General features: G+C 47.1%; 1 protein-coding gene across 1 annotated transcript in view; it reads left to right on the top strand.

Moving 5' to 3' along the window:
* The first annotated feature begins 652 nt into the window (after positions 1-652).
* Positions 653-14679, top strand: part of cpt1a2b (carnitine palmitoyltransferase 1A2b) — a 42873-nt gene continuing 28846 nt past the window's right edge. The window contains exons 1-8 of the mRNA XM_086185769.1: positions 653-948; positions 1099-1357; positions 1484-1710; positions 8379-8521; positions 10817-10956; positions 12567-12744; positions 12996-13097; positions 13247-13384. Of these exons, the coding sequence (XP_086041895.1) occupies positions 8381-8521; positions 10817-10956; positions 12567-12744; positions 12996-13097; positions 13247-13384 (699 nt within the window). The 5' untranslated portion in view covers positions 653-948; positions 1099-1357; positions 1484-1710; positions 8379-8380. The remainder of the gene's footprint in view (positions 949-1098; positions 1358-1483; positions 1711-8378; positions 8522-10816; positions 10957-12566; positions 12745-12995; positions 13098-13246; positions 13385-14679) is intronic.

The following is a 14679-nucleotide window of genomic DNA, read 5'->3' as shown; positions in this document are numbered from 1 at the left end:
CAATGGAAGAAGCGCTGAGTCATCGTGTTCTGCTTCATCGCTCATTCTTATTAAAAAAGGCCTGCCAAAGGAACAGTTTACACTTCCATTTGATTTGAGGAACAACCGCGTGAACAAGGCAGACGACAGAAGTCTCTCCAGTAAACATGAAGTGGAATAAAGAGTCCGACCTGAAATATGATTAAGATTATTAGTAGAGCATTTCTTTGAATGTTGAACTGAAAAAAAAAGCATCGTGATGAAGTATTTTGAGCAAAGATTAACAGTGAGAAAGAGTTTTGAACTCATGTCCCCTGAAGAATTCACTTGTAATTATATCATTATTATTATGATTATTATTATTATGTTTTCTATCACGTTATGCATTAATATCCTCAAGGAGTTGGCAGCCAAACTTTCGAGGTTTTTTTTTTAAAGGTAAAACATTTTTTGCACCACAATTTTAATGCAGAAGAAATTTACAGATTAAAATTTTACTCTCTGGACTAAAAAAAGATAAAACCATCATAAAATCGTGTTTTTACATTCAGTCAGTGGACAAACAGATAAAAAGGGGGGGGGGGCTTGCGGTGATTCGAGAGCAACATCCGTTCCTGTCCACGCGTGCGTTCACACCACGTGACTGTGACAGAAGATGCGGTGGAATAACTCTCGATCCACGCCGTGAAATCCAGCTTTTTTTTCCAGCTTTTTTCCATGAACGAACCTCTACGTGCACAGAACGGGTTGACCTGAATGGGTGACGTCATGAGAACTGAAAAATGAAGAGGTGTCACTCCGCTGCCGCCCGGAGGCGCTGAAGCGGAACTCGACGTTACGAAACGTACATTTTGTCACCAGAACAACCCTGCAGCCCCGATGCATCTACGTGACAGACTGTAAAGAATCTGAGCTTTACAAACGTGTATGACTTCATTGTTTCTTCTGAGGACACATCCTGATGACTTAGTAATCAAATAACATGTTTTTTAATCTACTTTTGCAGTTATGCAATTCTAAATAAATCGCTATTGTAAAATTGCAGAACTTTGTTATATTTCTCACAAAATAACCAAGTTTGTGTTGATGGGGATTTGCTACATTTTCATGAATCTCCAGGAGGCACTGAGGCGGAGCAGACCACTGCAGGACTGGAGAATAAACACGGCGACATGTTGTTTTTATTTGAACACACTCAAAGAACTCTTGTGGACTGGGATTCAGTTTGTATGTTGGACAAGGACAAGAAAGGAAAAAGCTGATTTTCGTGGGTGAGGATGACAAACGGAGCAGTTGTGCTGTGAGACCAGCATCCATGGGTCAGAGCAAACCTCTCGACTCATGCAGGCCGCACACTGCATGTGGAAGTCATACAAATGTAAATATATGGATGGCAGCATTGAGGGATCCCTCTTTGTCTTGTGTTTTCATGGTTACATTCTCACCTGTGAATCAATGCCAATCATTCTGTATAAATGTGTATTTTTCTGATTTGACCACGTAGATTCTGACGTCACAGCGGTGTGGCAACGCCTACATCTCAGGGGGACATTTCCTGTGCGGAGTGGCTCCTCCTGTCTCCTGCTCTGTCCGCCTGCGCTAGTGAAAGCCCTGCTGGGAGGAGAGACGCAGGCACAGTGCGCGTAGTTCCAGGCTCCAGCAAGAGGGAGGGGCGCCAACGGACGCTTCAATCGACCGTAGCATCGAGGAACCTCGAGCAACACACCTCAGGTAAGTTGTTCCCTCTACGGGTGGGGGTCTCCACGGACTGCTGCGCCTGATCTGTGGGGTGCATTCCTCTCTCCCTTACGTAGGGGCCAGCGCGTTTGGTGCGGGCTGGGCTCAGCATGAATGGACCAGTGTGTGTTGAATTGCTGAGCTTTCACCGGAGCCCGGAGAGCCGCGGAGCCTGCATACGTTGGAACCCGAGCAGCAGAAGCGGCGCGGATATGTCGGGGATGTCTGTGGCTGTGCGGGTCGTTCATGGGGGCCGCCCTCCCGCGCAGGGTGGTGGTGTGGTGATGATGGAGAGCAGCGTGCTTGCGCTGAAGTGCACCAACTCACTCAACCGGTTGGGGCCGTGACTCAAACGAGCCCCACCGGCTCGAGGCTGTAGCCTCTGCGGGTGTCATTGTAATCTATTGCACGAGTAAACCTGAACATTGCATCCTCGCTCAGAAACATCTGCACGCTGAAGTTCCAGCTCTGCCCCGAGCCAAGCCTGAGCGGAAGAAGAAGAAGAACCTGTTCTCGTGTTCGGGTTCACTTCTGCTGCATGAAAGCCTGGTGCTCCAGAGATCAGTCCCTCTGCTGTGAGGGTCGTGTGGTTTGTGACGGACCGGTGCCTTTAAGTAGTGATTTATGGGTTTGTGGTGTCAGTCCCAACTCCCACAGTAACGGTGTGTCGCTGGAACCAGCAGCACCCAGTAACGTTTGAGGATGCTTCAGTCTCGGCTGACCAGTTTCGCTCATCTCCTCCTCCTGAATCACAATCCATACAAGATTTATGGATTTTTCCAGTTGTTTGGGAAATATCGAGAATAAAAACACGACTTACTACAGTGTTTGCGGTGCCTCTCAGTATTTATAGAATGTACATGTCGTTTGTGGAGATAATGTTGACCACATCAATATCAGCTATTGACTGAATATTTGAGATATTTGCAAAAATTCCATCACCGTGCCTCCCTGAATGAGATGTTTCTCAGAATAGAGCCGTTGTATCGCAGACTGAGGCCGCGCCAGGATGCGTTTCTGTGCCACAGTAACATTCAGGGTTTATGGTTGTGGTGTCAAATAAACGGTGGGACAGCAAGTCAGTGACATTCAAGTCAGAACAGAGCCGTTCTCAGCCACGCAGGCAGGAAATTAACCGCGAAAGTGTAGGGCTCGGTCACGCTATGGGTTCATACCACATATTGCAGTATGATCCCAGGACCAGGGGCTGAAATATTGATACAGGGAGAAGGAAAGAAGTCCGACTTTAGCGCTGGATCCATTTTAGTGCGCAGTCTTAGCACGAGTGTGCGTCACAGAGCTGGAGACTTGGGTGAGCTTTGTGTGGGACTCAGGAGTTCAACAGTGTCCTCCTTGATTCCATAGAGGGACAGCAGAAGGCGAGGACGCTGTTTTCCCACGCTGCATCTCGCTGACCAGCTAACAGTGAAGCTCGGAGTTTGCGCCTCCAGTTCACTTTCTTCGCCATCTGCTCAGCTGCGCTGCGGTGGAGTCGGAGCGCTGCTGGACGCGTGACGTGACCGTAGTGTTACTAAATGACGCCAAACGTCGTCTCCTGTTTTTGGACAGGAAGTTTTCCAAGACGCTTGGACAGGTGGATAAAAGAGCGTGTCTGCAACACGAGAGAGAACTAAACCTGTCTTTTTACGTTGCCTCTGTTGTCTTCAACCCAGAGACGGCAGCCGAACTAGTGATGGCACCAGGAAGCTGCTCCACCGACTCCACGGCGTGATGTGAGAGCAAAGATGACGGGAGAAATGAAAAGATGAGCAGGGCGACCATAGTGAAGGCAGAAGCGTAGACGTCACACAGAGGATCTTAGCTACCAACAACAGCACTGGTGGGCAGAAACGTTCAAAGTAGAGCTTCGACAGCAGCTCTGGCAAAGCCAAAACAGCTCTTATTTTGAAGTTAAGACGTCTGCACTGAAAAGGTAACTGATCCAGGATCAGACTTGACAACAGAGACGCCTCAAGTTCCCGGTCCCTGATCCGGACATTTGCTCAAATAGTGTAAGTGGAACAGCGGTCCACGCCACATAAACCGCGGCCCGGAGCTCCGGTCATACCATTGAGTGCAGCTCTCACTGGGACATGGCGTCTGCGTGTCTCAGCCATCAGACAGCCAGGTGCACGAACTGTGTGGAGCTGAAGTGAGCTGTGAGACTCCGAAGCAGCAGGCAGGCGGTGGGAGAAGCAAGCGAAGCTGCAGAGTTCCAAACACGAAGCCACAAGCTTCAGTCCAGCGCGCTCGTGTTTGAATCCGTCTGCAGTGTGGACCGTCAACGGCCTCGTCTGCGTCGTCACTGCGCAGAGCGTCGGTGTCACTGCACCAACTTGCTCTAACTCGTGTCTTTTTACCGACGAATACCAAATGTTAAATCTAAATCTAAATATTAAATCTAAATGTTCCGTGCGAAACTAAATATTTAGCTAACATGCAAATTAACACTGCCGGAAACCGGAAGTACCAAAATAAAAAAACCTCGAGAAGGTTGGATTTTTAGGGCCTGAGCCTGAAGGTACTTCCATTAATTCTAGGATAACATTTAATATTTAGATTTATCAATGTAAGATTTTTCTAAGTTTATGAATGCCGATGTAAATGTGGGGAAAAAATGACTGGCAAAAATTCACATCGCTTTTTTAAAATGTTGTTTTAAGCTAAATGTGACCAAATCCTACTGTTGTTGTTTTTACAGTGGGCTGCTTTACAAACGGCACCCCAAACTGGGAAAAAGTCAATATTTTGTGTCCTTGGTTTCAGCGGATTGAATTTCGTGAAACTGCTCCTGAAAGGTGCAGAGGTCTGAGTCAGCGAGCAACTCGTCTCCATGAGTGAGTGGTTGATGAAGCTGTATCAGACTAAACCCTGGCCAGACAGTCCAGCTAGGACTGCTTTGACCGTGACAGCAGTAGGATTGAAAATCTGAATTGGAATTTTTCCTTTTCATTTTTGCCGAACGAAATACTACAAAAGAGGGATTTGATTTTTTGGGGGCGTTTGAACAAACCTGTTAAGGATTGTGGCTCCATCATGCGTCATCGTTGCGACGTATTTGACCTTTTTATAATAATTGCAGATCCAACAACGTGGATATTGCAAGCAGCGACTGTGTAGTGCTGCTGCTTCCTGCTGCCTGTTGCCTTCCTCAGCACAAAAGAATTCTGTCTGGACGTTGGCCCGCCCACTGCCCCCAGCTTCACTTGTTCTCTCCGTCTTAAACCATCAATTGTCTTAATGTTGCTCTCCCTTTGTTTTATTCATTCATTTATTGAGTGTATAGATAAATACTCGTGCTTTGGAAGAATTAAAGCTCCAAATAATCACACACACACACAGAAACATTTGTGGGTAGCAAAGGGAAACACAAGTGAGAAATACTGTGATTGTCTGTGGGTGAGAAGAGGACGCGATGGGAGGGTCAGCAAACACACAGAACTGACACACACTTGCACACAACCTCAGGGAGGGATTACAATGTATGCTGACCTACTTTCTGCTGGTTAACATACAGGGCAACTGCATAGTTGTCATGTCATCATCCACCAGAGTTCCTCATTCCTCTTGCAGCATTGAGCAGCTGGTACTCCTGTCTCTCTCTCTGTCTCACTCTCTCACATACACACACACACACACACGCACACACAGGTGTCTGTCTGTGAGGGGCCAGGCAGATGTTTCTTACCGGCCATCATCAAACCCCAACATGGTTTGGCCATCGTGGGGCTGTCCTTGAGGGGACTTGCTGGACCAACCACCTGCTCCCATTGAGGGTTAGCATGGCACAGCGCCTCGCCTGTCTCAGCCAGCTTCAGATTCCCCTGTAAGCCATGTAACCGTTGACCGCTATCAGACCTTCCTCCACGCTCTTCTTGTGTTGAATTGCAGGTGACAAGTGTTTAGAGCTCATTGTTCACGGTGGGCTGGAAGCAAACCCATCGTGCTATAAGAGGCCCTGAGAACTACTGTTGCTAGTTCTTCTACGATACCGAGCTGACGTCCTGACCCAAGAGCTGAGGACGGGCCTCAGGACAACCTGAGCGTAACGAGCATGTTGACCTCAAAACGAAGACAATAACATCGGCAGTGATTTGCATAACTTTCAAAATTATTTTTTGTTTTAAAATTAAGCCTGGCGTTATCATCGGTGTTTTTATTTATGTATTTTATAAATTTGGAAAAAAAATGAACCTCATGGTGTTCTACATTTGGCCCCGGGCCCCTCTTTGCGTGCGTTGAGCTGTCAGAGCCATGGTGGCTGTGTTTGTACAGCAGCAGGTCTGTGAATGACCCCCCCAGCAGAGACTCATCAGACAGCTGCTGTTCACCACGCTGAGCTGTTGCAGGGAAACAAACAACACAAAGAGACGGCACTGATGCTGCTAGCTTTGAGGCTAACCGCCAAACACCGGGCCTGAGTGCTGAGGAGTTACAACATTCCCTTCCTAATGGTACAGCAGACTGTGGATGTGCAGGTCTGTGCACGTGTGAGCCGCCATTTTTCTTTAAGAATGAGGCAGAAGGTTCCGTCCTGCTGACCCTGGATCTTCTAAGATTCACCCAGGAAACCAGGATTGTCATCTTTAGACCTCTAAAGAATTTATCAGTCATTAAGCATGAATGGGGAAACAAAGAGCCATAAAAGCCTGAGCTAACTGATGTTGCTGCCCGCTCAACTCAAGAAATTAGAGCTCGGTGGCGCTCGCCCATACCAATCACCCGGCGTTGATCTGCGGTGTCTCGTGGCTTCATGTGCTCCCCCGCACCGCCTCGCTGAGTTTGCTGGAGAGAAATAGGAGGGAGGTTTTTATTAACAAAATAAAACAGGACCTACTTCCAACCTGGAAACGGAGGGAAACATTGAAGATCAAAATTCTAAACGGAATCCATCAAAGTACAAACTTAAAGTCGATAAAATTGGGACGGTCCGGGCAGGACCTCCACCTGCACCCTGCTCCTCCTCCACCTGACTCCTGCTGGACAAACCGGAGTCACTCGACAGTCGCCAGAACTTCCGTGTGTTCTCCTGCTCTGCTGCGTGCTCACGTAGCGGCAGAGAGGCGGATGGAACATTCCCTCCACACAGACGTGAATGAGCCGCGCGGTTCACGAGCAGTCCTGCAGTCTTCCCTTACAAACAGAAAACTATGGAATTGAGGGCAACTTTTATCGGGAATTTGTCCAAAACGTTGATGGGTTTTTAGTTTTCCTTGACCGTCAACACAGCGTGTGTGCTGTGTGCAGCCATCTTGCCCTTCCTGCTCTCTCTTGCTGACTTGCTATACAGAGTTAAATGTAATACAATATTTATATCATAAGGCTTATGCCCTCAAGGTAGCGTGGCTCAGAGCTACAGTGGCCATTCCGCAACTGAAGGGTCGCTGGTTCCATCCCCACTTCCCCATGTCCAGGTATCCTTGAGCAAGATACTGCCTAATTGCTCCTGATGGTCCTGCGCTGGACCAGTGACCCATCCAGGGGGAACCCCTTCTCTCGCTCAATGTCAACTGGGATAGGCTCCGCCCCATCATGTGACCCTCAACAGAATAAGCGGTATAGAAAACAAATGGATGGATGGATGCCTGCCTATGCCCTCCTTAAAGGAGGGGTTTGAAGTATTTTGCTGGTGGTGTTTTTTTTACTCGAGTGTGATTTGCACACATTTTGTGGGTTTCTGAACGTCAGTCGCTCAGTTTTCCCTCCGTTTACGGTTGAAGTCACAAAATGTTGGGATGGAGATCTGACAAGTTTATCCTGAGGAATATCTGGTATTGTGACTAATAGATGTTGACACATTTGGTGCAATGCCACTTGATTTTTTTAGTATTTTATGATACTATGTTCATATTGTGCAGTTCGCTTCCACTCGCTAATGCTGTACGGCAGGATTTAGCGTTGTGACACCACCCACCGTGTTGCTGATGCTGTATTTTAATTTGCTGGAATCATCACATCAAGCTGGTCAACTGACCTAGACTGGTGAAACTGGAAGAAGACTGGATCAGCCAGAATCGTCTCAGCTGTAACGGACCTCTGCTAAACGTTAGCGAGGGCATCTAATTCCTCTGCTCCATGTAACGACACCACAATTTAATGTCCTTTGCGTGTTGCAACCACGTAGCTTATTGTCTGCTTACTCTCTGTGTGGCTCCAGGGTACGTTAGTGGTGGGTAGTTGGTTATGTGAGGGAGACGCCGATGGCTGCACAAGCAGCACTGATGAATGTTACCAGCTGAGTATTTCTCTATTCAGGTTCCCTTGGCTCCAAAGATCAATCACCATCATCAGAGCCCAGTCTCCTCCACCTCTCTGATGTTTAATCAGCCCCTTCTTTTGTCCCGCAGAGAAAACACGCAGCAGTGTGTCATGGCAACATCTGTGTCACGCTTATACACGCATGTGTTGTGCGACGTACAGCTTTCCATGTTATTAGAACGTGTGTGTTGGTCAGGAAATCCCCAGACTAGATGGTGTGGTTTGAGCAGTTGTCCTCGGGGTTCTTGGTGCTGCAGCAGTGAGACAACAACATTCCACTGACACATTAAATTACTGAGTGATTGTGTTCATACCAGACAGCCAGCAGTCCCACTCTGCTGCCTGCACGCTGAAGGCCTTGGCCTCTTCACTCTCATACGTTTTCTTTATTTGTGTGTCCATAGCGATGGCGGAGGCCCACCAGGCTGTGGCCTTCCAGTTCACCATAACACCGGAGGGCATCGACCTGCAGCTGTCCTACCAGGCCCTGAACCAGATCTATCTGTCGGGAGTGCGATCGTGGAAGAAACGCGTCAGCCGCATGAGGGTGAGCAACATGAGTGCTCGTGCTACACAATTTATTGAAATCAATGGTAATGGGATGCACCAGTCCTCAAACAGGAAGGTGCGACCTTTGTTGAAGGGTAACTGTGGGACAAAATACCATTTTTGATCAAATATGGTGGTGTTGCAGAAATGCACTGCCGACACGTCGTCATCGACAGACGTAGATGGTATCCTCGTTTGATACGGATCCCTGTGAAAATTATAGTTTGAAGGGGATTTTCAAAGAATGATTAAGCAGAAGTTAACATTCCCTCTGTTCCCTATGAGGTACTTCTCTTCAAATGGTGCGGCCCTGGTGTGCGTCTGGTTTGTGCTTCTTCTTGTGTTATGTGCTTCCATTTGCTTCACCACAGCAACCACCATCCATCTTAATCTCACGTCGGTGGTGCCCACCTGAGAACTGACTTCTACTGGAAATGTGAAATGCTTCAGTGCTGTTTGAGGGCTTGGACTTGTTTGGTTTCTGGCTTCTAATTTTCTACGTTAAATGAGGGACGTGAGCAGCACAGTTTTAGTCAGCATGCTGGTCAGCATGTCAGAGGCTTCAGGGAGGAGTCACCTGAAAGACTCATGTGTTATATGACTTGTTAAGGTTCAAGCTCATCAATGCTTCTTTCACTAGTCAGTCCTGAAATGCAGCAACGCACAAACAGAGCGAAGTATGTTAAGAGTGTAAATATACAGCACACAGGAGTGTTGTTAGCTCAGCTGCTAACAGCCTGGCAACGAGAGCGCTTGACTTCTGGTCAGAATTTTTCAGAATAAAGCCCTTAAATCCAGCAGGGACAAACTGTATCATAATTAAGCGTCACTGCTTTTATTTTGAAGATGAGCACTGGGAGGTGCATTTGACCCAGCGCAGTGCTCTTGCCTTCAAAATTAAAACAGTGAGGCTCAATTATTGTCACTCTAGTTGAGTATTCTAGAGGACTTCTGATGACTGCTCGGTCACGGGAGCGGGCCAGGAGTTGGATGCTCAGCCGATAAACTGCCACTTCCCTGCTTATCTCTGCTTTCACGGCAGAACAAATTTGCAATAAAACAAAAGAATTCCCAGTTCAGCCACAAAAGAATTTGTCACAACACACATTGATGCAAGTGCCACAAGTCACAAAGGATTTTATTTACCACCTATGAAAGCTTCTGCCTTTAGAAACCTCTGTGTGTGTGTGTGTGTGTGTGTGTGTGTGTGTGTGTGTGTGTGTGTGTGTGTGTGTGTGTGTGTGTGTTTCTTCTCCAAGCTTATTTTCAACATGATGGTCTGAGGTTTAAGCATAAGCCATGAATATTTCTGCAGGTGTAACATTTTCCTGTGGGCTAGGCTAGCATGCACCGTCGCCGCTGGGACGAGCGCATCTCTTGAGTGATGTCATGCCATTCACTGCTTAGTTCATGAACTGATGACTGGACTTGAGATCTGTATTAACTCCAGAGTCGTTTTGGGCTCAGATGAGTTCTTTAGTGCCTTGAAAATGAATAAACATGAAGTTTCTGTCTTCCTAAAATCAAGAAGTCTAGCCAGACTCGCAGCTCCGGCCTGTGACAGTGACGTCACACACAGTCGGCTCGTTTTAGTTTGTTGAAGAGGGAAATCTTCATCCTGACATGAATACATGGTGAGGATTTGTTTCCCTCCCAAATCAATATTTGTACCGTCTCCGGGACGACGGAGTATGTAAACATAATGAGGTCAGCAAAATTCTTGTGCATGGATATGGCACTAACTGGTGTGTGTGTGTGTGTGTGTGTGTGTGTGTGTGTGTGAACAGGTGTATGAAGAGCCTGTTTGCTGGGTCTGATCTGATTTCCCTGATGTATAGATAGAAATAATGAGCATTTCCTGACATGTACTGACAGGAGTGTCAGTACATGTGTCTGTACACTGTGTGTGTGTGTGTGTGTGTGTTTGTGTGTTTTTTAGTGCGTCTGTGTTTGCAGTTCTTGTACCATTTAAAAACACATTTGTCCTTATTCACCGTTCCAGTCCTCACAACCACATTTTCTTAAAATTCCATTCCAATATTTAAGGTTGAAGATGTGACGTTTTACTATCATTTCAGTGCTGTCTAGTCGTCGCTTCGAGTTTTTAAGGACTCATGGATTATATGTTTCAAGGTTTTGGAAGTTTGGAGATAAGCTTCTACATTGAAATCTACTGTATGAGGATAAAGGCAGCGTCAGTTTCCTGTTAGCAGCTGTGTGTTGTTTCATTTGTGTCTGAGAAGAGCCTCTGTTGTCACTGTATTCTTGCTGTTCTCTTCTTCTGTGGAATCAGAACCGAGTGATCAAGGGTGTTTACCCCGCCAGTCCTTCCTCCTGGCTATTTGTCGTCATAGCGATCCTGGCCACCATGTACATGCGCTCAGATCCCAGCATGGGGCTCATCGCCAAGATACAGCGGCACCTGCCACTGAGGTACACACACACACACACACACACACCTAGATAAGGTGTGTTTTGTTCCCTCTTGTCCCTGGACATGTTCTCTCCATCCTGCTGTGTTATAAAAAGTTGCTATGATTGACTATGGTTCTCTACTGGAGGAGCAATACTGTAGACTGTTGATCAGCTGGGATGTTTCGGGGTTGTTGCTGGGCAACATGGACTTTCAACACGATCCTCAATGCTCTCACTGATGGAAAGAGACGTTTGCCCAAAATCTCACGATACATGGACCCATTCATCCTCTCCTGAGTACGGATCAGCCGTCCTGGTCCCTTTGCAGAAATATGACATTCAAGTTCTACATCAATAACGTGGTGAAAACAGCAGACCGTTACTCACCTGTTGGGCAGCGTGAGCTAAACATGACCTCAGTATGTGTGCCAAACCCTGACAGAGGCAGGAACAGACGTCTGCGATGAAGTCCAGGTGATCCAAACAAACTGAACCCAAGAGGTTGATGAGTCACACTAGAACAATGTAGGCAGGCTGGCTGCACCTGAACTCTCACCTACATCCCGATTCGTCTGTTTACTAACTCACACACACACACACACTCACACACACACACACACTCACACACACACATAGCACCAGTCACATTCCATCTTGACAGTTCAAAATGAGTAATTCTTGTAGAAGACATTTATCACCATTTATAGAGGCAAATGGTTTTTAAAAAAACAAACAAAAAAACTACCATAACTGACCACAGGACAAAAAATATATGACTTGTTTACAGTGTACAAAAAATTTCCCCCATGCAGTGATGGAGCTTCTCTGGCACGGCTGGACTGAGGATTCAAACTGATGTGGTGATTGCAGAAGGAGAGAGAGATGCAGCGTGAAATGTATCCCCACATCTGCCTCATTGTCTGGGCAGATTGTCTAGATATTACAAATGTATCAGGATTGGGCAGTTCCTGATTTCTCTCCTACAAATTAGCGCGAGTGACATCGAGTGGTTGAACGGTCCCATCACCCACAGGGTGATTTAAGAGCCCCAGTTATCAGCAGCTGGTATGTTCCCTCCTCATCCTCCAATTGATCATCTTTTCAAAGTGCGACACAGGACTTCACCCCTACAGGGCTCGGTGTGACACTCAGGCTGGGACTCAACGGCATCGGTGGCTGCAACCTGTAAAATGGTGGTAGTGTAAACTCCGTCCTGGAGTCGCACTTAAGTTCAGATGAGCCTACATTTAAACTGACACTCGCTGCTGGAGGAGACTGACTGGCTGAGCAGGTCTTGTAGGTTTTTTTAAGGTTCTGCTCTATAATCAGCTGCCTGACAAGAGAACATTCCTACAAGAGAAAAACCCCACCAAACAAAGGTGTGTAAAGCTGTAGGGTCAGATGATACTGTAGCATCATCATCACGAACATTTGCTGCCGTCTTTATTATGCCTTTACAGCAGCTTTACTTGCAACAGCCGAACCTCTTGTGCTTTTAGCTTTCTAGCTTCCTCACCACTTCGCCAGCGATTAGGTCCAAAACAACTTCATTTTCCTGAAGTTTTTTGAGTTTCGATGGCTTTCAGCTCCAGCTAATATTCAGCCTCCTCTTTCCTCCCTGTGTCCAGCCTCCACGTGTCCCTCAGCGCCCAGGGTCAGACCATGGTGTCTGCGCTGGTCTTCAGCACCCTGCTCTGGCTCTCCCTCATCCTGGCGCTCAGGTTCTGCCTCAAGCTGTTGCTCTCGTACCACCAGTGGATGTTTGAGCAGCATGGCCGCATCTCCAACACCACCAAAGTCTGGGTGGTAAGACATGTTTCTCCCCCTTGTGGCCACATTGCCGAGCTTTTTTAGACTCTCATCAACACCTCTTTAACCTAGTCTGCGCACTGGTTCCTTGCGTACTTCAGATAAATCTAACACAACACACGGATGCTATGTAAAAAGTTTTGTGATTTATGATTCCAGTCCTTTTTCTTTACGTATGTGTGTTAGTCATTCATTTGTCTTCATGGAACTATTACAAGTATCGCTGTGTGCTTGTGTATCCGCGCCAGACTCTGGTGAGGTTGTTTTCAAGCAGGAAGCCGCTGTTGTACAGCTATCAAACCTCGCTACCTCACCTGCCTGTCCCTGCCATCAAGGACACACTCAGCAGGGTGTGTATACACTCAAGCATGTCTGGCATTTCTTCATTTTCAATTTCTATGTTATGTAATGGATGTATTTTTATCAAAACTCAATTAGGAAGTGACAGAAATTGATAAAATGGCGTCAGGCACTGATGTTGTGTCTCTGTCTGTCTCAGTACCTGGAGTCAGTGCGCCCTCTCCTGACCGATTCAGGATTTAAACGGATGACTCAACTGGCCACTGTCTTTGAGAATGACCTAGGGAACCGCCTCCAACGCTACTTGAAACTCAAAGCTCTATGGGCCACCAACTACGTAAGTAACTTTTTTTTTCCAGTATATGAAAGGGCACAGGGTAGCAGTGGTCCTCACTGTGGCCCCCAGCTAGAAGGTTGTGGGTGGAGCAGTGGTCTTCACTGTGGCCCCCCATCAAGAAGGTTGTGGTCGGAGCCCCGGCTGGAGCACGGGGTCTTTCTGGGTGAGTCTCCATGTTCTCCCTGTTCCTGCTGGGTTCTCTCTGGTACTCCAGCTTCCTCCACAGTCCAAAGACATCAAGAGGGACCAGGTTAATCCAGACTCTAAATTGACCGTAGGCGTGGCTGGGAGAGCCAATGGTTGTCTGTCTCTATGTGTTGGCCCTGCCGTGGACTGGTGACCTGTCCAGGGTGAAGGCTGCTGGGATAGGCTCCACCCCCACCACCCTGAACAGGATAAGAGGTAGAAAATGGATGGATGGATGAAAGGGCATATACAAAGTAAATATTCTTCATCCTACATTTGCCATAAATCAGTAAATTCAGTATTTAGATATGCAACAACACTTCTTATACTGCTGTCAGTGTGGATCACATGATGGCCATGGCATCCAACACATAGGTTAACCTATTCATGTGATGCAGCGCTGTGGTTGCTGCCATCTTTTTTGGCTTTTCGGAAGCTGCGGGTCACGAGTGCAGAAAGTGTTCAGCTCCGAAGTTCACGTGATCTCAGGGTCACCTGATCAGGTGGGAATGCACCCAGGAAACCTGCTTGTTTATTGTTATTACTACATCACAACCAGTGAAACACTTGAAAACCTCCAATATGGAATACATGACACACCGCTACATACCCTGTTGGTCAAAAAAAAAGCAACGTGTTTGGTCTTTGCAGACAAATTGTCTACATATTTATTTGTGTGTAGAGTGGAGAACTGTGGTCAGATTGCGAGCAGGTGTGAGTACCCAAGCCGAGCTAGCACCCGCTAACTTCAGGCATTGGTCTGCTATGGGAACGTGTTTGGTCAGCGTTCACCTCTGGGACATGACTCACTATGTGTGTGTGTTCTCTGGCATCGATGGGGACACTAAACAAACACCTGACACGAGTGATGAGCCGTCAGGGCTCCGCTGTCAACAATAGACAACATACACCTTCGCTGGGGCTAAATAATTGGAACAACTTTGCAGGGTTTTCCTGGCTTTGCTCTGAGATTACGCAATGTTAAATTACCTTTCAACTACCGTGGCTTTTAGTCACCTCAGCCACGAATTCAACCAGTCAGCAACGGAGTGATTAGTCAAGGTTCTGTTGTCAGCGAAACAGTGGTAACAGTTTGGGCTGTTGTGGCA

This window comes from Aulostomus chinensis, chromosome 18, assembly GCF_037954235.1.
Source record: "Aulostomus chinensis isolate RoL2024-O1b breed Wild chromosome 18, RoL_Achi_v1.0, whole genome shotgun sequence".
Lineage (NCBI taxonomy): Eukaryota > Metazoa > Chordata > Actinopteri > Syngnathiformes > Aulostomidae > Aulostomus > Aulostomus chinensis.
Note: the sequence above shows the minus strand (reverse complement) of the source record. Positions and strands in the feature narration are given on the sequence as shown.